General features: G+C 46.9%; 2 protein-coding genes across 11 annotated transcripts; one reads left to right on the top strand and one right to left on the bottom strand.

Moving 5' to 3' along the window:
• The first annotated feature begins 2,733 nt into the window (after positions 1-2,733).
• Positions 2,734-5,329, top strand: LOC142880814 (F-box/LRR-repeat protein 14-like). The gene has a single exon (XM_076014760.1). It carries the CDS (start codon positions 3,288-3,290, stop codon positions 4,497-4,499), a length of 1,212 nt encoding a protein of 403 aa, XP_075870875.1. The 5' UTR covers positions 2,734-3,287; the 3' UTR covers positions 4,500-5,329.
• Positions 5,330-8,314: 2,985 nt separating this feature from the next.
• Positions 8,315-23,686, bottom strand: LOC142880819 (ELKS/Rab6-interacting/CAST family member 1-like). Of its 10 annotated transcripts, none has more exons than XM_076014768.1 (20): positions 23,043-23,686; positions 22,336-22,524; positions 18,701-18,992; positions 18,152-18,279; positions 17,730-17,807; positions 17,492-17,647; positions 17,215-17,382; positions 16,732-16,899; positions 16,488-16,625; positions 16,260-16,400; positions 15,879-16,019; positions 15,308-15,501; positions 14,349-14,484; positions 14,106-14,237; positions 13,546-13,602; positions 12,781-12,941; positions 12,383-12,530; positions 11,413-11,508; positions 9,533-9,721; positions 8,315-8,829 (listed from the first exon to the last, which is right to left on the bottom strand). In XM_076014768.1, the coding sequence occupies exons 1-20, from the start codon at positions 23,586-23,588 to the stop codon at positions 8,692-8,694; spliced, it is 3,396 nt and encodes a 1,131-aa protein (XP_075870883.1). In that variant the 5' UTR covers positions 23,589-23,686; the 3' UTR covers positions 8,315-8,691. The 10 variants fall into 10 exon arrangements, 7 of the variants coding, with proteins under 7 accessions (XP_075870883.1, XP_075870885.1, XP_075870886.1 ...); XM_076014770.1 differs by having other exon boundaries at positions 9,533-9,718; XM_076014771.1 differs by having other exon boundaries at positions 14,355-14,484.
• Positions 23,687-23,696: the final 10 nt, after the last annotated feature.

The following is a 23,696-nucleotide window of genomic DNA, read 5'->3' as shown; positions in this document are numbered from 1 at the left end:
TGTGCATCCTTGGAGAGTGTGTTTGTGTGAAAGCTCTCTGAAGATTCACTAGTGGCTCACGAGTGGTCAGAGTGTTTACTGCAGCAGCAGCAGCAGCAGTGTTTCCCCGCCGTCATTGTGTTTGACCATGCAGGGTCTGACCTTTTGACCTTTGCCCTCCGCTCAGCACCTGCTGAAAAGCCGTTTTGCAAGAGGAGGGTCTGAGGTCAGCGGGGACTCACTTGGGCACACTCTGCAGATGGAGCCCTCGGAGCAGCGCCGACAACACCTGTTAAACACGTGCTCAGCCACAGCGGAGAGCAGCGTCAGCGCCGCGGCCCGACCTGCGAGGGGCGCACTCTGCTCGTGTTGCCAGAAAAAAAATACCACCCCCCCCCACTCCCGTGTCTCCATTGGTACCGGAACAGACTTAGGCTTAGACTTGGACTTGGACTTGCGTAATTGTCATCGCAAAGGAAACACAGCAGTGATGTCTAATGCAACGAAATGTCGCCGCTCGTCTCTGGAGTACAGCAATCAGACAGTGGAGAGGGTTCGAGCAAACCAGCTGCACAACGACAATCAGCTCCTATTGTTTGTAATACGATGCAGTATCACCGAGCTGCACTTACACGTCTCATTTAGGATTATATTTCCTTTTACACAAGGACAGAAAATATGTATATTATAAATCCACACACACATACACATATATACATATATATACATACTTATAGATATGTATGTTTGTGTATATACAGTAGATAGATATTACATATATATTGCAGATTATTAGAATAACATACATGCATACATCCAGATTGGTTTTAAACATAAAGTCGGTTTCATAACCAGTGTCTGTATTATAAATAATATATATTTTCATGCAATGTTGTGGTCAATATAATCATTGCTTGGGTTTTCAGATCACTTAAGTGCATGTGTGTGTGTGTGTGTGTGTGTGTGGGTGTGAGGGGGAGGGAGGGGCAGCTGTCACAGGAGATCTGCAGAGAGTGGGCTAATTGGAGTTAATTCACCATCTGTCTTTGTTGCGCAGCAGACAGGGTCATTAGCAGAGAGAGTCCAGCCACAGGGGAGGCCGAGGGGGGAACCTCCACCACTCCTTCACTGCTTCACCCACCTCTGCCGTCACTCTCTTCCCCTCTCCTTCCTGTCCACCTGCTGTCTTCCTCTTCTCATCTCTTCCGTCCTCCCTCACATCACATTCCCCCCCCCCCCCCCCCCCCCCCCCCCCCCCCCCCGCAGTTTCACGGTTATGCTTCTTTTATTTTTAAGGCGGAGGGGAAGAATATGGATGAATAAAAATCATTTTATTGTGTTCAGAACAAACATTTTTTGTGGTAGAATTCGATCTGACATGATGAGGACGACCATTGGGAGAACCCTTCATTCAAATGATTGACTGTTGTTTCAGTGCTACACTGCCCCCTGCTGGCAATTAGAAGTGACCGTTTAATAGTGCTCCCAGTAACTGGTCAAACTCAAAAACACAGTGAGCCAAAATGTAAAACTGCGATAACGTCGCGGCGCCAAGATTGATATTAATGTATAAAAAACTCTTCCGCCAGATAAAAAAGTGAACCTTTTTATATGGGAAACAAACGAATTTCGCTTCAACTTGAATATGGAACAAGCAAAGCTTAATACTATACATACAATTACTTAATGTTTCGCACATGCAAAATCGAATTTCAAATTTAAAACTGATCAAAATAAAAACATGTAAATTTTATTTGCCTCCTTCTGATTGAAATTTTATAGTAACCTTTTTCCACGTGCTAATATAGTACATTTAAAAATAAAATATCAACAATAAACCAATTAAGTCATAATAAGAATCTTAACGCCCTGATTGACTCGCCAAAATACCAGCAAAGCATTCAGCCATCAACAAGCTTGACCCTCAATGTCTCCTCTGAGCTCCTCCAAACCACACATTTAAAACACACACACACACACACACACACACACACACACACACACACACACACACACACACACATTTAAAAAACATCTTAGCTTCTGTCAATGTCAACTGTAGGTGTCAGGAAATCATAAAGAACGAGCTATATAAATTAATCCCAGGGTAATATATTTCATTTTAGCCACAAACAGCAATAAACTATGGCACATTTAGTTTTTTTTACACATGCACATAAACTTATAATACCTTCTGATTGTGATGAATTGTTTTATACTACTTACCCCACAAAAAATGGAATTGTTGTGGATGATGCAGAGGCCAAGAAACATGGAGCCTTTAAAATACAGCAGGCATTGGCAGTATTTATTAATTGATCCAGGATCCCCTGTGAGCTGCTGTCAGGGGGGCCTCGACTGCCAACAGCGCCCCCAAAGGTCAGACGTCTTTCTAAGGTTAAGCACTTCAACAGCAGTAACTTCTAAATTCTCTGCATGTACGAAAATATGTAGCAGCCAACAAGGAAATTATATGGTTTTGTTCTGTTTGTTCTTCTTTTAGGTTATGTTATCAGACATTTTATACTGGAGTATTAGGATTCTCCCCCAGAGATTAGACCCAAAGGTCTAACAGCATTCATAAAAACATCTTCCTGAAACACATTGCTCTGAATCGAATCACCTCAAAAATACATTTTTACCAAATCACGTTTCCATTGTAATTGTAGTATTACAATGAATGCATGCAACATTACCATTGTCATTACAATATTCGAGAGGCGACGGTGGTAGGGACACATTACTACCACTAGGAGCCGCTTCCCGGTGGCTAAAGACGCTGCTAACCGCTAAGCTCGCTGGTTTATTCATTTGCAGAGATCCGGGAGGATGCGACTGTACTGGAAATGTGTCGGACGGTGAAAGAAGAAAGTTTCTGCCATCACAATTCACTCGACGTAAGCCTTGGGATAAGCGGGAGGAAGAGATAAGTCGCTTCAGAAAGACCGGAAGAGGACTTTGTTCGGCGTTGAAGTTGAAGCTGCTAATGCTACGCCGACGGTAACGCTGTAGCATTAGCATTAGCCTAGCCAGCTAAGTCAATATTGCGACTGCCTTCTGGAGTTTGCAGCGCCTCGCTGCGTGTCGTCAACAAAGGGACTTCGTCGTTGGTGGATATATATATTTTTCTATTCAACCGTGTCGATATAGCAGCCAGTTTGACTCAAACGAGATGGGTGTGTTTTTGTTACGTTACCCGCTGAGCTAAGTGGCTATCGTTAGCCCGTTCGCAACTTCGACGGCAGTTTGTGCCAGGAGATCACGACAGTATTGCCGCCCGCACGGCTCGCAGCGGTCCCACCGCAGTCATGTTCGAAACAGAGACGCACATATCGTGCCTTTTCCCGGAGATCCTGGCCATCATATTCAGTTATCTGGACGTGAAAGACAAAGGGAGAGTCGCCCAAGTGTGCGCGGCCTGGAGAGACGCATCCTACCACAAGTCTGTGTGGAGGGGGGTGGAAGCTAAGCTCCATCTGCGGCGGGCCAACCCGTCCCTGTTCCCCAGCCTGCAGACCAGGGGCATCAAGAAGGTGCAGATCCTGAGCCTGAGGAGAAGCCTGAGCTACGTCATCCAGGGCATGCCGCACATCGAGAGCCTCAACCTGTGCGGCTGCTTCAACCTCACCGACAACGGACTGGGACATGCCTTTGTGCAGGACATCCCGTCCCTGCGTGTGCTCAACCTCAGCCTTTGCAAGCAGATCACCGACTCCAGCCTGGGCCGCATTGCCCAGCACCTGAAGAACCTGGAGGTGCTGGAGCTGGGCGGATGCAGCAACATCACCAACACGGGCTTGCTGCTCATCGCCTGGGGCTTGCACAGACTCAAGAGCCTGAACCTGCGCAGCTGCAGGCACGTGTCGGACGTGGGCATCGGTCACCTGTCGGGGATGACCCGCAGCGCGGCTGAGGGCTGCCTGTCGCTGGAGAAGCTCACCCTGCAGGACTGCCAGAAGCTGACCGACCTGTCGCTCAAGCACGTCTCCAAGGGCCTGGCCAAGCTCAAGGTGCTCAACCTCAGCTTCTGCGGGGGCATCTCGGACGTGGGCATGATCCACCTCTCGCACATGACCCAGCTGTGCAACCTGAACCTGCGCTCCTGCGACAACATCAGCAACACGGGGATCATGCACCTGGCCATGGGCTCCCTGCGGCTGTCGGGCCTCGACGTGTCCTTCTGCGACAAGATTGGCGACCAGAGCCTGGCCTACATCGCCCAGGGCCTGTACAAGCTGCGCTCACTCTCGCTCTGCTCCTGCCACATCAGCGACGACGGCATCAACCGCATGGTGCGCCAGATGCACGAGCTCAAGACTCTCAACATCGGCCAGTGTGTGAGGATCACGGACAAGGGGCTGGAGCTGATCGCCGATCACCTGACCCAGCTGACTGGCATCGACCTGTACGGCTGCACCAAGATCACCAAGAGGGGCCTGGAGAGGATCACGCAGCTGCCGTGCCTTAAGGTGCTCAACCTGGGACTGTGGCAGATGACCGAGAGCGAGAGGCTGAGGTGAAGCCTCCACCGGAGGGACTTTGTTCTTAAACGAGCTCCCCGCGTGGCGGCGCAGGAAAGGGAGGCTCGGCATGAATCACTGGAATATCGTCTGCGAGCACCAACGCCCCTCGACCCCGGCCGCGTCACTCTCCTGCTCCTTTTCTGTGCTTGGATTAATCTGCAGCCTGTGTACAGTTCTTCTAACTGTGTAGCTACCTCACCCATTAAACACGGCAGTGCCTACGATTGCTGAATCCTAGATTGAAATTGTATATTTTTGTGACTCACACACACACACACACACACACACACACACAGTGCAAATTTTGATATTTAAGACTTAAAGATTCCCATCACAGGCTCATAGTTCTTAGACGTCGAAACCCTTAACAACAAAGACTGGAGTAACATTGATTGATGTTTTAATAGAATAAATTGTGGGCTTTTTCTTTTGTTCTTGGCTGATGTATTTTTTTACTTGTGTTACCAATATTTTTTTTTCCGAATTGAATGACCGTCGACAAAATTGTACTTCAAATTGAAGTGAATGGATCACTCCTGTCTCTGTTTACCGATGTATAGTTGGCTGTTTTTTTCTATTCCTGAGGAAAAGTAAGTGTCCCGCTGTGCTACTCCTTCAAAGGTCCATCGACTACAGCGACCACAGCGATGGCGTCGTCACTCAGCGCTGCCAAGGTTTTATGCAATACCCTGCTGTTCATCAGTGGTTTTTCTCCTGAGGAGCTTCCAACTATAGCATCAGAGTATTTGTTTAAAAACAGTAATTTAAGATTGTTTTATATTCATACAGTAGTGATATTTATGAATAAAGATGGCAATTATGTTTCACTTTTTGTGTGCCTCATTTGTGTTGCTCCTGACCCTCTTTCTCCACTCAGTTCTGCCCAGAAACTCAAACCAAGATGCTCAAGCTGCTGTTTAAAGATCCACATAACAGCACTTTGGATCAATTGCAGCGTCACATTTCAACCACTTCACTATAGTTATCCAAAAAAATGTGATTCAATGAGAAATTTCTGAACTTGAAAAGTTATAGTATATAGTATATTCTCACGTTCCCACTAATAGGGAACGTGAGCTGGGATTAGACCGTCGTGAGATAGGTTAGTTTTACCCAACTGATGATGTGTTGTTGCAATAGTAATACTATATATAGTTATAGTATAATTTTCATTCCAAATTTGTTGCAAAACTGGCTTTAAGGCAAGAAACCAGGATAGAAAACGCATGTCAACCCAAGGCTTATAATTTATTTATTTACATACATACAAAATCCAAGTTACTCACAAACATGTCTGTTTTGCTTTCTTTTTACACGGTTTGTTTGTCGATACACCAACAGGCAAGAAGGCAGTACATTTCCCGTACAAAAAGAGAAAGAAAGAGAATGAGCTGGACACAAACGACGATGACGTTGGATGATCTCCCCCCCCCCCCCGGTCGGCCGTGTTCCTCGAAAAAAGAGTCGAGAAGAAGAGTAGGTGACGAGACGTTAAGGCAAAGGGCAAGGGTCACACGGGCCTGACCGAGGGGTTGGGGGCGGGGTCACTTCTTTCTCTGGACGGGGTGGCTTTAAAGGGGGACGGAGAGAAGCGGTTTGACGGCCTGGAGGTAGAAAAAAACAAGCGTCCCCGTTTGACATCCTCACAGAAATGGATGGTTTTCATCTTTGAATCCATCCGCTAACTAACAGTCCTGAATATTTAGTGGCCTTTTGTTGCTTTTATAAAAAGGACCAGGAGGTCTGCGAGAGTCGGGAGGCTTGTTTTTTGTTGTTGTTTTTTTTAAGTTTGTTTCTCGTCCACCAAGTCGGCCGTCGACATCGCCCAACAAAAACCACCGAGTCGACAAGAAAGAGTTCAAGACAACACACTGGAGTCTCGGAATAATACAGTTACATCACCATGTGGTGAAAATATACAGAGCTAAAAATAAAATAAAAAAAATAAAAAACAAGATAAGAAATAAATGCAAGAGAAGTACCCTCCCATCATCACACAAGTCACTGTTTGAAAATGTTTTAGAACTCACACCTTTTTTTTTGACACAAAAACGTATTTGTCTGTTTTTCTTTTTGCCACCCTCTCCTCTGCCGGGCACGACGGTCGTTTTGTTCAGAGCGACTCGCTCTTCAAGACTCTGTGCAAACATTCAATGCATATCCATACAGTAAACATTTGATATATTTATATATCTATGATATTTATATTTATATATTTATATATATATAGAACAGGACTTTCTGCTAGTTATGGCAGTACTGTCACACGCACGCACACACACACACACACGAGTTGTCCTGCAGACAGAATATTGGACAAGAAACGACTGCACTGCTTGGAACTTTTCAGTTTTGTTTTGTTTGTCTTTTTTTTTTGTCTTGTTTCCAAAGAACGCACAACACCTTCCACGTAGTTACCTTTATTCAGTCACCGCACGTGTTAAATATCACCTTATTTACAAAACTGATCTAAAAAGTCTACATGTGCTGCCGACAGTGACTTTCACTTCCTGTAAATGTAGATGCACTTAGTAATAATAACAATTAAAAAAACAACTCAGCCCTGAAGATTTAAGAGGGGAGGGGGAGGGGGGAGGGGAATCCCCTTGATTTTTTTGATTTTTTTTCTTCCATCGACAAACCTCAAGATCAGTCGGGCTTCACTTAACATCTACAGAGACTTTGGGACGAGGCCGAGTGGTCAGCGGATCAGACTGAAGCTTCTTCACTTCACGCCGTAGCACCAGCAGTGCAGAGAGGCCGGCGGTCCCTGCGTTAGGTCCAGAGCTGATCTCTGTGCGTTGCTCCAAGGCCACGAGAACGTTCGCAAAAACAAACACGTTGCATACCTCAGAATCAAGTGGACTACTGTGTGCAAAACCATCGAAAAACTCAGAATAAAAGCTTTGATATTTTTTTTTTTAAACCCCACCCCTACCCCCGTTCCTCTCTCTCTGAGAAGATATTGAGACCTTCAGCCCCCCCCCCAACCCCCCACCCCTCCCCCTTGCTGAGGACGACCCCACCCAGCCGCAGGTGAACGCACCTCCAGCTCAGCGCTGAGCTCCACAGCTGGGACACAAGACCTCTGCAGAATGCGGCTGACAAGGACTGGGCTGAAGTGGGAGTCGACTATCTGCACGGCAACAGGATCCACCCCTACTACCCTGCAACCTTTGTCAGCTTGCGACGCTGAAAGGAAAGACTGGTTGTGCACTTGGATGACTTCCTTCGGCTTCCCACTGCTGTGCTGCCGCCGTTGGAATCTGAACCCAGCTGTTCTTAAAGACGAGCAACTCTGTTCAAGATCCCATATTATGGACATTGGACAATAAAATTTTAAAAAATGATAAATTGAAAGTCCATCGCTTCCTTTTACTGACACTTTGCCTCCCAGGTTAGAGACCACACCCTCAGCTGGGGTGTTTGGAGATCACCCCTCGTATTTCCCCAGCAGAACAGCAGCAGAGCATCACTTTTGAACGGAGCTCCATTAAATGGAGGCTGCTCCCGCTGTAAAAAAAAATGAAAAATGAGAATGGTAGCATAATTTGGGACCTATTAACATCTGCTGGAGTCAGTAGCAGGTTCAGATGAGAGTATGTCAAGTTCAGTTGGACCTCTTCAGTAGCTGATGGGAGTGCGTGAGGTAACTGTGCTTCATCTGGTTCTTCCTGCTATAAGTAAAGACATGAAGGGAGAGGAGAGCTCGCTGGCAGTAAACTATTTTCTAACCCCTTTGAAATGCCCTGACTTGATGCTGCAACAACAACACACACTCTGGTAGGAAACACACAACACACAAACACTGACCTTAGCCAGAAGAGACCTGCTACATGGTGAGGATTTAACACCTCACTCTGCCTCCACCTGACTGCTTGATGTTGTGCTTCTTTGCTCAGATATCAAGGTGGGCTCATCCTGGTGGCTCCCAAGCATCTCTAACTTTTAATTATTCTGGCGCGATGGATGGAACAGGAAAGCACCCAGAGGAACTGACAGAGGTTCACTGCAGGGCCGGACGGAGAGAAGAGGGAGAGAGGAAGAAGAAGCTGCTTCCCCAGAAACTGATGCTTCTCGTCTCTGCTGGCGTCCGCAGCCACCAGCCGTGTGAAGACCAGGCAGGCTGGACGGGCTGGTCTGGAGGTCAGCAGCAGCAGCGTCAGCAGCGTCCGCAGCCTCCGCAGCGTCAGCACGACTCCTCCAAGGCGTTGACCACCTGCTCCAGGATGTCGGGGCAGTAGTCTGCGATCTGCTGCAGCACCGAGTTGGCGTACTCCTGCAGCTCACCGCTCTCCTTCTCACACACCTCCAGCTCCCGCTCCAACTGCACACAAAACAGCAGGAACGATTCTTACTTCTTCCCTTCAAAGAGCTACCGTTTAAAGTTGAAACCCAAAACTATACATTTGGTAAAAAAATTGGGCAATTAAAAAAAAAAAAAAATACATCCAATTTCAATTTCAAGCTCCCTGAATTTCACTTTCTATCAATTAACCTTATTCATGCAATTGAGATGACACATGATAGGCAGGTATACGCCGTACAACCTCTAGAAAAGGTTCCGGGTGACCATACCACCACTAAAAAACGCACAAAGACACGCTTCAGTATGTTTCATGGTGATTTTGCACTTTAAATGAACTGATGAACTGATTGATAGAGTATGTTTCTTCTTTTGTTTTGACACAACGTCAACGTTCACGTTTAGAAATGTGATTAAAAGGATGTTTCATGTTCTGATCTGTGTGAGATGCTGCAGTGCCGCTTTAGAGAATTCATTTGTGTTTGCTGTTCTTGCTCTAATGCAGCTGCGGCCAGACTGATGTGTACGCAGGGCGGTGCCAGTGGTAGTCTTCCCCACTAGGTTAGACCAGACTATAGCACTGCGTGGACTGAATGCTGTTTGTGCTTATCAACGGCGGCAGAAACGAACTCGCTAAACCAGAATATTTCCTTTTTTTTTTTAAAGGGAAACAAGATTTATTTTGCCGGCCGAGTTGAAACTCTTGAGCCGAGTGAGCCGCTACCTGCTCAACACTCATCTTCTGGAGCTCCTCCTCCCAGTGGTCCGGGTCGCTGTGGTGGTAGTGAGTCGGGGGGGTGAGCTGGCTGAGGATGCTGGGGTCTCGGTCGTGGCACAGGTCGGTCAGGTGGGCGATGTAGAGCTTGAGTTTACTGCGGTTTTGGGACAAGGCGAGCAGGGGGGGGATCATCTGCTGCAGGGTGGAGGAGGGAAGACAGTGTGAGACGGGACAGTTGGGAAGGAAAAAAGATTTTTTTCCTGAGTTTTAAGAAAGGGAAAAAACACATTTTAAACACACAAATATTGCATGTAAGGCAAACCAGCACATCACAATTTGCACAGCATGCATGTTGCTGAATCCAAGACATCTAATCAATGGGCGCCTCATCGTTTCACAGTAACACTAGTAGACTATATATTATACACATTCTTTGGAGGGTTTGAAAACTTAATGATTTTCTAGAGTGAAATCTGCAACAGAACTTTGAACAGACAGCCTTCAATATTTCAGGGCTTCATTATATAAGACTGCTGCTGCTGCTGCTGCTGCTGCTGCTGCTGCTGCTGCTGGAATTAGTCTTTCCCCAAAGTGAACTCTTGTGGTCTGCAGTGATGTAGTGAGCTGGGAAATGAATCAGTGTCTAATGTCCTGGTAAATTAAAGATGAAATGTCTCAGTTTGTGGCTCTTGACAGATAAGACACGATAAAAGAAAGCAGGCAGTAGCCTAACATTCTGGGCTTGTGGAAGAAAAGCTAAATACATTTACGCACGTGATGCTGCGAATGCATGTCAGTCAGTAGCTGCGTTTCCATGACTCCTGGGATTATGCAAAACGTAAATATGTGACTAAAAGGTTTGTAGGATCTCGTGAGGTGTTTTTTTTCCACACGTATCCATAAAGAGGAATATCGCAAAAGTGTCATTGAAACACTTGCGTTGCGTTTACACGTCAGCGGACGTGACGGGCGGGGTCACGTGACCAGTTCACTGACCAGTGAAAATGACGCGTTATGTTTGGACAGAGAAGACTGAATATATCTTTTTTTTTTTTTTTACAAGTAATCAAAGAGAAAAACATAACAACCATTCTTGACAGCAAACAAACAAAAACAAACGTAATTCTGGTCAAATTTCGCAGGACGACATTTGACGAGAATCTCAGCTTGTGCGTTTCACAGCATTCAATGGAAACGCCTGCAAATCGCAGTTGTACTTTGTTGAAATTTTACAAACATCACTTTTATTTACTGTCATGGAAACGCAGCTAGTCAGTCGGCTAACCATGATGGTCAGAGGCCTGTAAAGCTGTGACGTTTGAGGCAGTGGGAAGTTAAAAAAAAATCATCTCGTCCATTTAGCATGTGCATGCAAAACACAAACACCGCGGTGATCCCTCTCCCCACGGCCAGAACAAAACAATAAATGAAATAGCAGGATGAGTGGAGAGACCTGCGGCCAAAGACACAGGAAGCCATGAAATGAATTAAAAGAGAGGGGAAATAAAAGATTGGGGATGAAGAGATGAGCGGTGCCAACCGGCTGAAAATGAAAAACACCATGAGAGGATGAACATGCCACAGAGCGGCTTGTACGAGCTCACCCTTCCGAACAAAGTGGCTGTGAGAGAGAGAGGGGGGAGGCCAGGAGGGTTTGGCTACGCCCAGATACCCTCCTCATCATCCTGCCAGCCACAGGGGGGCGCCAGGGGGGCCCATCGCAGCGTTAGAGAGAGCATCGGTGGTTAGTGGGAGCGCACAAACAACAACAGCAGACCCAAGTCGGCCCTGGAAGGCCACTGTGAAATGTGAAGCGGCCGTAGGCGTGGTAGAGAGGCTGCATCAGAAACTGACACGCCAGTGGGAGTGTTCAAGCCGGCGGTCACCTGATCTGGAGAGGGTTTATGATTGGTCTGGTCGGAGCCGGTCTTCAGATGTTCGTCCTCGTAGTTGTCGGCCATCAGTTTCATTCGGTTCTGAGTCTGTGTTGAGCAAAAAGACAGGAGAAGAGTGAAAGTCGGGACTGTGCAGGTCACATGGCACAAGCAAGAGGAAGCAGCAACACGTGAGACTTCAGTGAGAGACTCTCAACCAGGCATGGACAAACCATGGCTGCATGTTTTCTACACATCCCATGATATATTTTTTCTCCTACGAGGTTGCTCAACAAAACACTCCATCCATCTGCTGCTGCTCCGCTACCCCCCCACCCCCGTCAAATGTTAGAACCCACTGCAGCCTCACTAGTCTGCAAGCTGGCCCACTCCTGCTCTAAGTGGAGGAATGAACATGCTGATTCTTTTCTTTTGAACCATTCTGGAGAACCAGTTCCAGTCTGCTCCACTAGGGGCAGAAATAAAAACATGAAAAACAATCAGTCTAACAACTTTGAATTCAATAACTCCCCCTGCTTCATTTCTCAGTTCAAAATATCTATATAAAAATTAGATACACGAGTGAAAGTGAGTACTTAAAAAAAAAGGTCATTTCATTTTGAATGAAATAAATCCCAACCCCGAAAGAATATTCATGATATGTGCACTTTGAGATTTGACCAAAAATGTAAATTGCGTTACAATTAAAATCTATTATTATGATTATATAGTCTTGAAACTGGGTTATGAGGTGAAAAACAAACCTCACCAGAAGCCAGTCTGAAACATAATCCCCCAGGCTTACACACTGAAGACTTAAGTGCCGGTCTTTGACTTGTGTCTACACACTGAGCCAAGTGACAACAGCAAGACCAGTTCTGCTGAAAACCACACAACACAACAGCTCCTGTCTGACCTTTCAGACTAGGAGACCCTGACACGGCCGCCCACTTCCTGCTAGCAGAAGAGTCGGCAGCCCCACCTGCTGTTTGAGCTGCTGCACCAGGCGGTCCTTCTCCCGCTTCAGCACAGCCACTTCGTCCTGCGTCTTCTTCTTCTTGGAGGACGACAACTCCAGCAAGGCGATATTGGCGTCCTTCTCGCTGATGGCGGCCAAGAGCGCCTCCTGCCTGTGAGGTGGGAGTGGAGCACGGAGGCATTTCACACGAGTAAACAGGCAATTATCACCTCATTATGAATCCGTGCAGCGTCACGCTGGCAGGTAGGAGGAGGCCGGAATAAGAAGGATGACATTTCAAAATGATGAAGGAGGCGATCGATGATTCCCATGTGGACTCCTCACTGGGACGCTACAGTGTGTGTGTGTGTGTGTGTGTGTGTGTGTGTGTGTGTGTGTGTGTGTGTGTGTGTGTGTCTTACTTCATCTCCAGCACCTCCTCCAGGTGTTTCCTGCGCTCGGCTCGCAGGGTCGACAGGTGCGCCTCCTTCTCACACAGAGACTGCTGCGTGGAGGCCAGCTTGGCCCTCATGGACTCCAGCTCCTGCTTCACCTTCTCCATGGCCCCCAGCAGCTCCTCCATCTGGAGGAACACACACACACACACACACACACACACACAAACACACACACACACACACACACAAACCAAAACATGTCAATATTAACAGTTCAGCATCAAGTACAAGTGATTTACCATGGAGCAATTTATTGCAAACAAAGAATAATAATAATAAACTGCCCAAGGAAGCAAACTAGAATAAATATTTATTTGAGTTTCAATGAAGATCTTACGAATGTAGCAGACAACAAACAAATAATTGCTGAATTTAAATGACTTACTTTATAGACCCACACAAAAACTATTTCATATATTCATATACCATCTTACAGACCTAATGCTTTCATTATAAATGCATTATGTAACTATAAATAATAGATTAGACTGGCTTGTTTTCAAGATCAGCAGCAATTTAACAAGTTTTAACGACAGGCTAAAAACAGCAACACCTTCCGACACAATGCAATCCCACAGCCACCGAGTCAATATTTCACTTGATAAAAGGCCGCAACACAGGTTTGCTGTGTGGGACTGCATTCCACCAGTGTTGCTGTTTGTGTGTCCAGCCCCCTGGAAGTGTTGCTGTCGCTTACACAGGGTGGACACACACAATCTGGACTCGTACCTTGGACAACTTTAAGTGGGCGAGGTGGGACTCATGCATTGGTTTGAGTGAGTGCTTCTGAGAGGCCGAGTGTAGCAGAGAGAAAACAAGAGAAAACCATAAGCGAAAGGAGAGGGAGAGGGAGAGAGAGAAAAAAGGAGGGAGGGGGCGAGAAAAGAAACGTTGGCCAGACCCCCTGGTGGTGGTAGAAGGTTGTGCGTCTATCTGAAGCAGCAATGGGTAAACTACGACCCAGGGGCACATATGTGGCCTGTTGAGCTTTTTAATCCGGCCCGCCAAACTTACAGTATTTACATTAATAGTAAGTATGTCATAAAATTATTTTATCCATTTTTTCAGAGTTTTCAGACAGAAACTTTGCTTTGGTTCATTTTCAATTGACATTAAAGCAACAGGTTTCCTACACATGCCATTATATCTACCCGTCTATCTATATGCTTTTTTAATTGTTTTGGTTTGGTTTTTTCCCCATGAGGTGGCTCACCAAAACACTCCATCTATCTGCTGCTGCTCCAGCCCCTCTGTCACATGTTGCAAGCCATTGCGTCAAACAGTCCTACCTGCTTCTCCTGGACGGACCTGGCGGCCTCCTCCTGGGCCAGCACCATCTCTCGCTCAGCGGTGATCTGAACGCTCTCCCTCAGAGCCTCCTCCAGCTCCTCGATGCGCTCGGCCTTCTGCCGCAGGGAGTCCTGCACCAGGAGCAAGCGGGACGGGGCCAAAAAAATTAGGGAACGTGAGTTGTTTTTTTTTAGGGGGGTCAAGGGTGAACCCCACCCACTGCTGCTGCTGCTGCAGCTCACCTTCACCTGCTGGGAGTTCTCAGACAGGTTGTCCTCCCTCTTCCTGGCCTCCTCCATCAGCCGAGCGTTCTTGCTCTTCTCTACCTGCTCCTTGTGCTTGAGGGACGCCACCTTCTTCGACTGGTCCTTCATTTGCCTGCAGGGCACGAGTGGCAGGTTTAGCTGCAGCCACCCAGCATTCAGTGTGACACCTCGTATGTATTTGTACTTGGTTGAATAGGGAAGGTAAAGTAAAACAACACAAATAAATATACGTAGCAATTCTTCTGGGTGTGTTTTTCATGCTCAGCATGTTCACGTGCATTAAATAATGGCCATCAATAATAATCATCCACATAGAAGGATGCAATTTGATTATAATAACAGTAAAATGGGGTAATTATGAGATGATTGGTGCGTCTGGCACCAAATGATAAGCATGCTCAAACCAAAAATGGACATGAAGAAATAACTTGTAATCACTGCCGAGGCATTAGTGTCTCCTCTTTGGCTATATTATTGGCCACTGCTGCAAAAATGAAATGGTACAATTTATTAAAAAAAAACAAAAAAAAACTGACAAGAACACAAGAGAAGGAGAAAAGGAAATGTGATCAGAAGAATGAAAAACAGGTTGGGGGGGGACGAAAGAGAAATCAGGGGAAGACGACAAGAGGCAACACTGACCTGGAGGCCAAACTGGTGAGGTGAGAGAATTCCAAGGTAAAGACAAGAAAGCATTGAAGGTTAAAGGAGGAGCAGAATTAAGGCAGGAAACCGAGAAGAGAGAAGGAGCTGCAGGGTGGAGTCGTTTCCAACAGCAGGAAGATGAATCGACTTCAAACACTACACCTCTATACATTGGCATTATCAGTGAAATACTCAGGGCAATCACAGCTCGACTTTTCCCAATTTGAACCAGACAAGCAACCAGCAGCCACTGACTGTGCAGTGAGCAACCAGCTGCGGCGGCCACTCACCCCTCCAGCTCGTTGATCTTCTTGTCCTTGTCGTTTTTCTCGTTCTCCATCTCTCGCAGAATGTCCAGCAGGCGGTCCACCTCAGCCTGGGCTTTCCCAGAATCCTCCCTGTGCCGAGCCACTTCCTGCTCCAGGTTCTTAATGCGCTCGGCCAGCTCCGGGTTGGCCTGGGCCTCCAGGGTGGCGTTTTGAGCCTAGGGGACAGGGTTTCATTTAGTGCGGGCACAGGTTTTATTCAAATGAAAAATAAAATCACACTTCCAAATAAACGGCAAAACTTTACGAGTCATGTTGACCGCAAAGTGAATGAATGAGATACCGAGGGTGGGAAAGTCCCCGAGACTCAGAGATAGAATTGAATCAATATTTTTTTAGCCTGGATATTGTATGATTGTGGTGATAAATATATACTGACATATTGTTTTCACCTTTTTATACCAGGCAATTCACCACCGACTGACGGTTTGTGTAATAAAATATGTATAACCTCTCGTTTTTTGAAAGTGTGCAATATTGCTGTATAAACTGCAGCTGTTTTCATTCTTTCTCGCTGCCGCTGCGAGGGTCTCACCCTCTTGAGGTGGTTTTCCAGCTTGAGGCATTCCTCCCTCTTTTGCTCTAAAGTGATCTCCAGACTCTTGAGTTTGGAGTCCTTCTTCAGGCCGGAGGAGGCCAGAGATGATGCGTGCTCCTTCAGGTCCAGCAGACAAGTCTGGGGAGGGGGAAAGGGAGAGGGGATGGAAAGACAGAAAAAGCAAAAGTAAATAAGGAGCACATTAAAAAAACAAAACAATGGGTGAGCTGAAAGTCTTTGGATATAATCATCCATGACATAAATATATAAAATGGAGAGCCGGTTGCTGATTTTAACCTTGACTCTTTATTTCTACTGCATCACAGAGTGTGACCAGGATGATGCCAGCTGGTCTCTGTTCCTGGGTGATTTCCTCACCTCTCGGTCTGACAGGTCTCCTTGCAGCAAACTCAGCCTCTCCTTCAACTCCTTCAGCTCCTTCTTGTTGCAGTCCAGCTCTTCGGTCTTCTCGCGGTCGTCTCTGTCCCGCTGCTCCTTCAGACGCTCGATGATGCGCTCCTGCCAGGGAGTGCACAGCAGTTGTCACCCGGCCGGCTGCCTCGTCCACCGGAGCGAGACGGCGGCCGTCGCGGCACACAAACTCACCTTCTCGGCAAGAGACTCCTCCAGAGTGTTGAGAGCAGTGTCGGTGTTGGAGGTGTCCGTCTGCAGAGACTTCACCCTCTCCTTCAGGTTGCTCATCTGCTTCTCCTTGTCCCTCAGCTGCTCCTGCAGGTTCTCAATCTGCAGAGTGAACATGCACGAAATCAACAGTCAACCGCAGCACAAACGCACACGTTTCAAATCGAGCATGAGTCTTTTCGACGCTACAGCAAAGTTGACTGTGAACCTTCTTCTGCAGCACGTTGATTTTGCGCTCCTTGACCTCCAGCATGTCCTTGAGGTCATGGATCTCCCCGTTGAGGGTTCCCTTCTCCTCTGATATTTCCTGGATCTGCTTGCTCTTCTTGTTGAGGGTGGCCTCTTTCTCTTCCAAGCGCAGACGCAAAGCATCCACCTGGCCATAAAAAGAGTTTCAGTGACTACCAGTGTTTTCCCAACATTTCAAAATTCCCGAAAACATTTTTTACGCTGGTTCAATAGATTTTATTCAAAGAGCAAGTATTAAAAAGCAATGCATTTCATTGGGTTCAAGTGAGAATAATAATAATATGGGGGCAGAATGTATAGGAAGTCGGTTCTTTCTATTGCAATGCACCTTGTGCTACAATAGACAGAAAATAGCTTTGTGCCCTCTTTAAAGTGGCACTGTTACTTTAGACTGTCTCCACTGCTCTCATGGCGACAGTGTGTGGGCGCGCACTTCCTTTACCTCCGTCTGCAGGATGGCAGCTCGCTGCTCCTTGGCAGTGAGGGACTCCTTGAGGACTTCAATGTGCTGCTTGCTGTCTGAAAACTGATTCATAAGCGTCTCCAGCTTTGTCTGCAGACCGAGCAGCTCGCTGTCTTTCCGGGAAAGGTCCTGCTTCACCTGCTCCATCTGGTGGGAGGGAAGGTGGTGGGAGGGAGAGGGGTTTGATGAGCGAGGCCAGATACCAAACAAAGAGGGACGTCTGAGTTTTACAGATTCTGCCACAGCGCTCTCACACCTTGTTCTTCATGAACTTGGTGTGGCTGCGGTAGACCTCCATCTGCTTCATCTCCTCCTGACGCTCCTCACAACTCAGGAGTCCGTTGGACTTCATCATCAGCAGCTCCTCCTCCATGTCTCTCAGGCTCCTCTCCATGGAGTTGAGTTTTGCATCCTGCAGGCCATAAAGCATGTAGTGTAACACACAGACATACTGCAGCGTAGTTTCCTTTAAATGAAAAAGAAAGAATCCTCACCTTCATGTCGATGACGGTCTGCAAAGCCTTCGTCTTGGTGGACTCTGGTGTTCCCTCGTATCGACGGTGCAACTCCTGCTGGGTCAGATGAGAGGGGAACATGCATGTTAAATGGAGTTACGATGAGACAACACAACTTAAAAGGTCCAGTGTGTAACATTTGGCTTGATTTCTCATTTTTATATTGGTAAAGGCTTAACATACTGCCCATAAATACATGAATAGAAGCGTATACACGCAATACAATAAAACCAATATTGTTTTCCAACTATTAGAAATAGTTCTCATATATAGAAGAATATACATAGAGAAACAAGGGTCTTATGGCTCCTTTTCTTTAGAGAAGCCCACCTGACAGTGGCCTACATATGAAACGCACTGTGAAAAACCTTTAACCAGTGACTAGACACACTGGAAGTTACCTCTCGCAGCACTGTGATCTCTCTGTCCCTCTGGTCCAGTAAACTCTCCAGATGGTGCCGGTGCATCTCTGCATCTGCCAGTCTCCTGGTTCGCTCCTGGTCTTCCTCCGATGCCTTGGCAGATGGTCCTGAGAGAGCAAATACAGAACTCACTATCGCCATGGAATTCACTCAGAAACACATTTTCAATTCCTCTGCCGGTCTCCAACATTGTTCAAGGGACTCTTGTGAGGGCTTCAAATACAAAACTAGTCTGCCAATCTGAAATGTGCCGCGGTAACACAAACGTGCATGTTATGGTCCAGTTGTTACAAAATGTGAAATCCTAAATAAAGATGACATCATGAAGAGATCATGTGAGGTAAGAAAAACGGATATTACTGCAGTGTGGCTTTTCCCCAGAATCAACTGGAGCAAGAGGTTTTAGGTGTCTTTCTGCAGGGAGGGTCACTCATTCAGTCGACCATCACACTGAATCACCATGTGACAGCAGAAACTGACAATGCAGTGGTCATAAGGTTATGATGAGCCGCCTGTTGAAAAAGCAACCTTTGCTCTGCAGCATCTCCAGGAGTTTCTTGATGGACTCGTCCCTGGCGCCCAGCGTCTGCTTCTGGGTGTCGATGCGCAGCTCCATCTCCTCCAGGGTCTTCCTGAGGAGGAAGAGCTCCTTGGCCTGCCTCTCGTGCTCCACGTGGAGCCGCCGGTAGTTCTCCTCCGTGGGCTCGGAGGTCAGGGCCAGGTCACGGCCCTGGTTGGCAGGGTCTTGCTGCAGCAGCTGGTTCAGGTCCCGCTGAATTCTCATCTCGTCCTGAAGAGCCTGGACGGTCATTTGGAGGTGCTGCAGGCAAGACACACACACACACACACACACACACACACACACACACACACACACACACACACACACACACACACACACACACACACACACACACACACACAATGTAACTGTGTGTTCCTTGGTCCATTTCTGCACTTATTTAAAAGTTGTGTAGGTGGGAGCTTTCAGAGTGAATATTTATTTAATAAAGGTTTCCGTCCTAATTTATAAAAGACTGCAGATTTGTTTGCAGGTCGCTAATTTCCACCTATTTTTACAGCTTTATTTCTGATGGCTTCAGAGGAGCAGCCTCCTGATGATCCCGCCAGCAAACGTAATAGAAACAGACAGGATTTCTGCCTTCTGCTGAAGCTTTATAATAGCTTCCAAGTGACGAGGAGGGAACACAAACAAAGCAAGCACAGGTAGGCAGGTCTCAGAAGGCTGAACAAAGACCAGGCTGGAGAGGAAGCAGTGCCCTTCATGACATCACAAAGGACATATTTCCTAAACTGTGCGTTTTAGCACTCGCTGTGTGACGCGTGGAGCAAACAAAAGAAGAACAACCTTTTCTTTTTATTTTTACTGCTACATAGAGACAGACATACTTTAACTCGGGAATTTTACACAATGCTTGAGCTGTAATTGACCGTCCGTCACATCGGCTTTGACTGCAAACAGCAAAGGACCCCAACAGACACAACGCCAACGTCCAGGCTGCGTGGACGGTGTTACGTTTCATGCATAGACAAACACAAGCGCTGAAACACAACCCGCTGCATATAGTGTTGCATTGTTTGCGGCCTCTGACGAGCGAGACACTCGGAGATGCTGCTGCGAGGCAGAACCACAGGGCTGCCAAGGCAGCTGTGAGTGATTGTTCTCATGACGGAACAAAAGGAGAAGTCAGTGACTGCCTTCATTTCTCTCCTCCTCCTCCTCAGGCCCCCTCCTGCCGCTCCCTCCTTCTATTTTCTATTGTCGCTCTCTGCTTCCTCCACACACACACACACACACACACACACACACACACACACACACACACACACACACACACACACACACAGCTCATTTGCCACGCCTGCCCCCGTCCCATCTCCCCGCTGCAACATCTTCACCTCTCCTCTCACACTCTGTCTCTTCGTCACCCTCGCCACCGCCAAAGCGAGTCTGAGTCACTGCTCTGGCCGCGCGCGCACACACACACACACACACACACACACACACACACACACACACACACACACACACACACACACACACACACACACACACACACACACACACAGCCATACATCCAGGCAGATGCATGCACAGACAAGCAGTGGAACAGTGGAACCAGAGCGCGCACCTTCTCCCTATCATCATCCCTTATTTTCTCTCTCACTCTATCTCACTCTCCCTCTTTCTCTGTCTCTCTCTCTCTCTCTCTGCCCGAGGAGTGATAACAGTCGAGTGTTATGAGCGAGCGCAGAGTCGAGGATCCAGACGCAAGAGTCACACCAGGGAACAGTGCAGTGCAACACACAAAACCAGACGTCTGCCTAAGATCATCCACAGTGCTGCCCAACCTGCTCCTTGTGTTGCAGATCCCCACTAACTCATACTACAACTTTTATTCATCATTTATGATCACTCTATAAAGAAAGCTCTTCACATCTCAGTATTAGTGACATTTAATTGGCACGGGGTGAAATTGATCTTTTATTTCACCGTGTGGGTATTTTTTCATTTCCGCAGAAACGAGAACAAAGGCAACTTTCAACAAGTGAACAGTTGTCACTTGAAACAGTGCTTCTTCCAAGCCAGCGCCTGCAAAAAACACTCACTTCTGGAGAGTGACATGACAGGGGTTGGGTTTTTTCATTTTCAGATGCACACAAGGTGCCTTGCGATTGTAATGAATGAAGTTCAAAGCACCTTCTGATTTGGGAATCACCCTGACACACGAACACTAATGATAAACTGCAGACATTTCTCTCTCTCCCTGGAAGTCCATGCAGTTTAACTAGAGCTGTAATTAACCAAATGCCTGCAAGTGTGTTTGTGCATGTGCATGTGCATGTGCGCGTCTCACTGCTGCAGAGCGTGCCAGTGTGGGAGGGGGAGGAGGAGGAGGAGGAGGAGGCAGACATATGAAAGCAGACATCTTTAAATTACAGCACCCACTGATTAGTGCTGCGATAAATGGGAATTAGTCCACTGTGTGATTTGGTGACTCAGCGGGAGTGAAAACAGCAAATTATACAGATCTGCCCATCCATTAAGAATCAGGGTGAAACAAGGGCTATTTCTCTCCATTAATGAATCACAACATGCTGGAGGCTTCCAAAATAGATCCTGCTGAATGAAGGAACGGCTCCAAACTTTGAAAATCAAGCTGGTCTTTCAGATTTTCATTCTACGGTCCGGAAGCATCATAAGGAAGGAAGGACGGACGGAAGCACTGCGGACTCAGACAGAAGGGATGTGTGTGAAGACGCTGCTTTGCCACTGAGTGGCAGCAGGACACATTTTTTCAATCCAGCCAGCCTGTTGTTGATATTTGAAGGAGTGACAGATCCACACAAGTTCTTCTTTAGAAATAAATGAGAGATTGCAGGTTTCCTTTAGTGAGTCTACTTGGACGTTCAGAACTACATTTGATCTTTAAGTCATTCAAATATGATCAAAAATAGTTTCTATAGGTGTTGCATGAAAATGACAAACACGTAACTGTATTGTTCAGCGTCCTTGTCTTACCACCTGTGACAACTTGTTCATTTTGTTCTTTGCCAAGGTTAAGCAACCACGCACGCACGCACGCACGCACGCACGCACGCACGCACGTTCAAACGAGGCTGTCTTTGCGCTTGAACCCTTTTATCATCCCGGCTATATTCGAAAACATAAGGAAACGTTAATACTGGCATCAGACTCACAGCCTCTCATCTATTAACCATGAGTATATAGCTGTATAAGAGGATTAACTCGCTGCTCAAAAACTGCCTCCAACCTATATAGAGACGAAACGCAGTACAAAAGCTGAACCACAACTGGAATGAACTCATTCAATCAAATACGTTCATCTTGGACAAAAGGAAAAAAATATTTTTATATTTTATTTTATTTTTTTACAGCCTGTGTGTTTTTATGATTACTATTTATGACGTCTGTACGGTGTCCTTGAGTGCCAGAAAGGTGCCTTAAAATAAAATGTATTATTATCATTATTATTATTATTATTATTATTATTATTATTAATAATAATAATATAATATAATAATAATATAATAATAATAATAATAATGATCAGAAAAAGACAATTTGACACCAGACAATTTATCCCATTTGTACACAGAATGTTGAACGTATGCCTCACCTGTGCTTCATCCTGAATGACGCGATACTGCTCCTTCCACACGGTGATCTTGGAGACCTCGTCCTTCCTGAGCGCTCGCTCTTTCTTCAACTCTGGGCTCCAGAAGGTCTTGATGGAATTCATGGAGGAACTCAGCTTACTCTCCTTGACCTCCACATCGCGCCGCAGCATCTCATTCTCACGCAGAACCTGAGAGAGGGGGAAAAAATGAAGGAGTGTGATATAAATACTGTATGCGGCCAATAAAACCTAGTAGCAAAAAAAAATAAATAAATAAATCTAATTTAAAAAGGTCCAATTTGTATCTATTTTCAGTTCCTCAATTTGCACCCTGGACTCCAGTGGAATACTGTGCAAAGTTTTCCAAAGACTCGTAAAACAGCACAATGAACCTTCTGCCTTGCAAAAGAGGCTTGCTTTAAGCCTTCTGCATGCTGTTCAACATGCTTTGCTCTACCTTCCACTTGTCAGAAAGGGGAACGATACGTTAAGTTGGCTGAGAGGAGGCAGAGGGCAGAACAGACACCTGGCTGACGGGTATCACTGCCCTTTGTGAAGTCACATTCTCAGAGGTACTTAAAACAGCAAAAAAGCAAAGAATGCATTAATCCTTAATGATGAGTAGTTCAACGACTGCTTACTTCCGAACACTACAACGACATCAAGCAAACACATCTGTAAATCTGAAGAACACTGCTGATTAATACCTCTTTGAGCTGAGCCTGCAGGTCCAGTATGGTGTTGTCTCTGGCCTGCCTGAGAGAGTGGGGGACAGTGGACGCCATGTGGTGGTCGCCAAAGGCCAGAGTATCACCGGCCATCATGCCCGCCGGCAGAATGGCGTTGCCAGGCGCCGAGGTGGAGATGTTGGGAGTGCTGGCCGCCACCACGCCGCCGCCGCCGCTCCTCGACCCGTACGTCACCCTCTGCCTCGACATGGTCGCCACCGTCCCACCACTTTTAGGGAGGTGCTCCCCTCCCATGGCAACCTCATTGTCGCTCAAGTACATCGGTCCCGAGGTGGCGTAGGCAGCGTTGAGGGACTGGATGTTCTCCATGGAGAGCGTCTTGCCTCCCGCTCCTCCTGGACCCCCTCCACTGCCTCCCGTGCTGTTGGTACGGCGGTGGCCCATGCGAGGAGAACGGGGAAGACGCGGTGAGCGGCCAGATCCCTGGTTGCTGGATCCGCTGGCATCTCTTCCCCCACTGTGGTTGGAATCCCCTCGGCCTATGGAGCGGGCACTGCCGTACATCTTCTGCTAGATGGATGACTGGAGCTCACTAAAACCTGAAGCACGAATCTCTGGATGCTTGATGTGGTTTGGATTTCAACCACTTTTTTTTTTTTTTTTTTTGGGGGG

Source organism: Nelusetta ayraudi, unplaced genomic scaffold (genome assembly GCF_046127955.1).
Source record: "Nelusetta ayraudi isolate G7.1 ecotype Tasmania unplaced genomic scaffold, CSIRO-AGI_Nayr_v1 ptg000173l, whole genome shotgun sequence".
In the NCBI taxonomy this organism is placed as follows: Eukaryota; Metazoa; Chordata; class Actinopteri; order Tetraodontiformes; family Monacanthidae; genus Nelusetta; species Nelusetta ayraudi.
The sequence above is the reverse complement of the archived record's forward strand: the minus strand, read 5'-3'. Positions and strand labels throughout refer to the sequence as shown.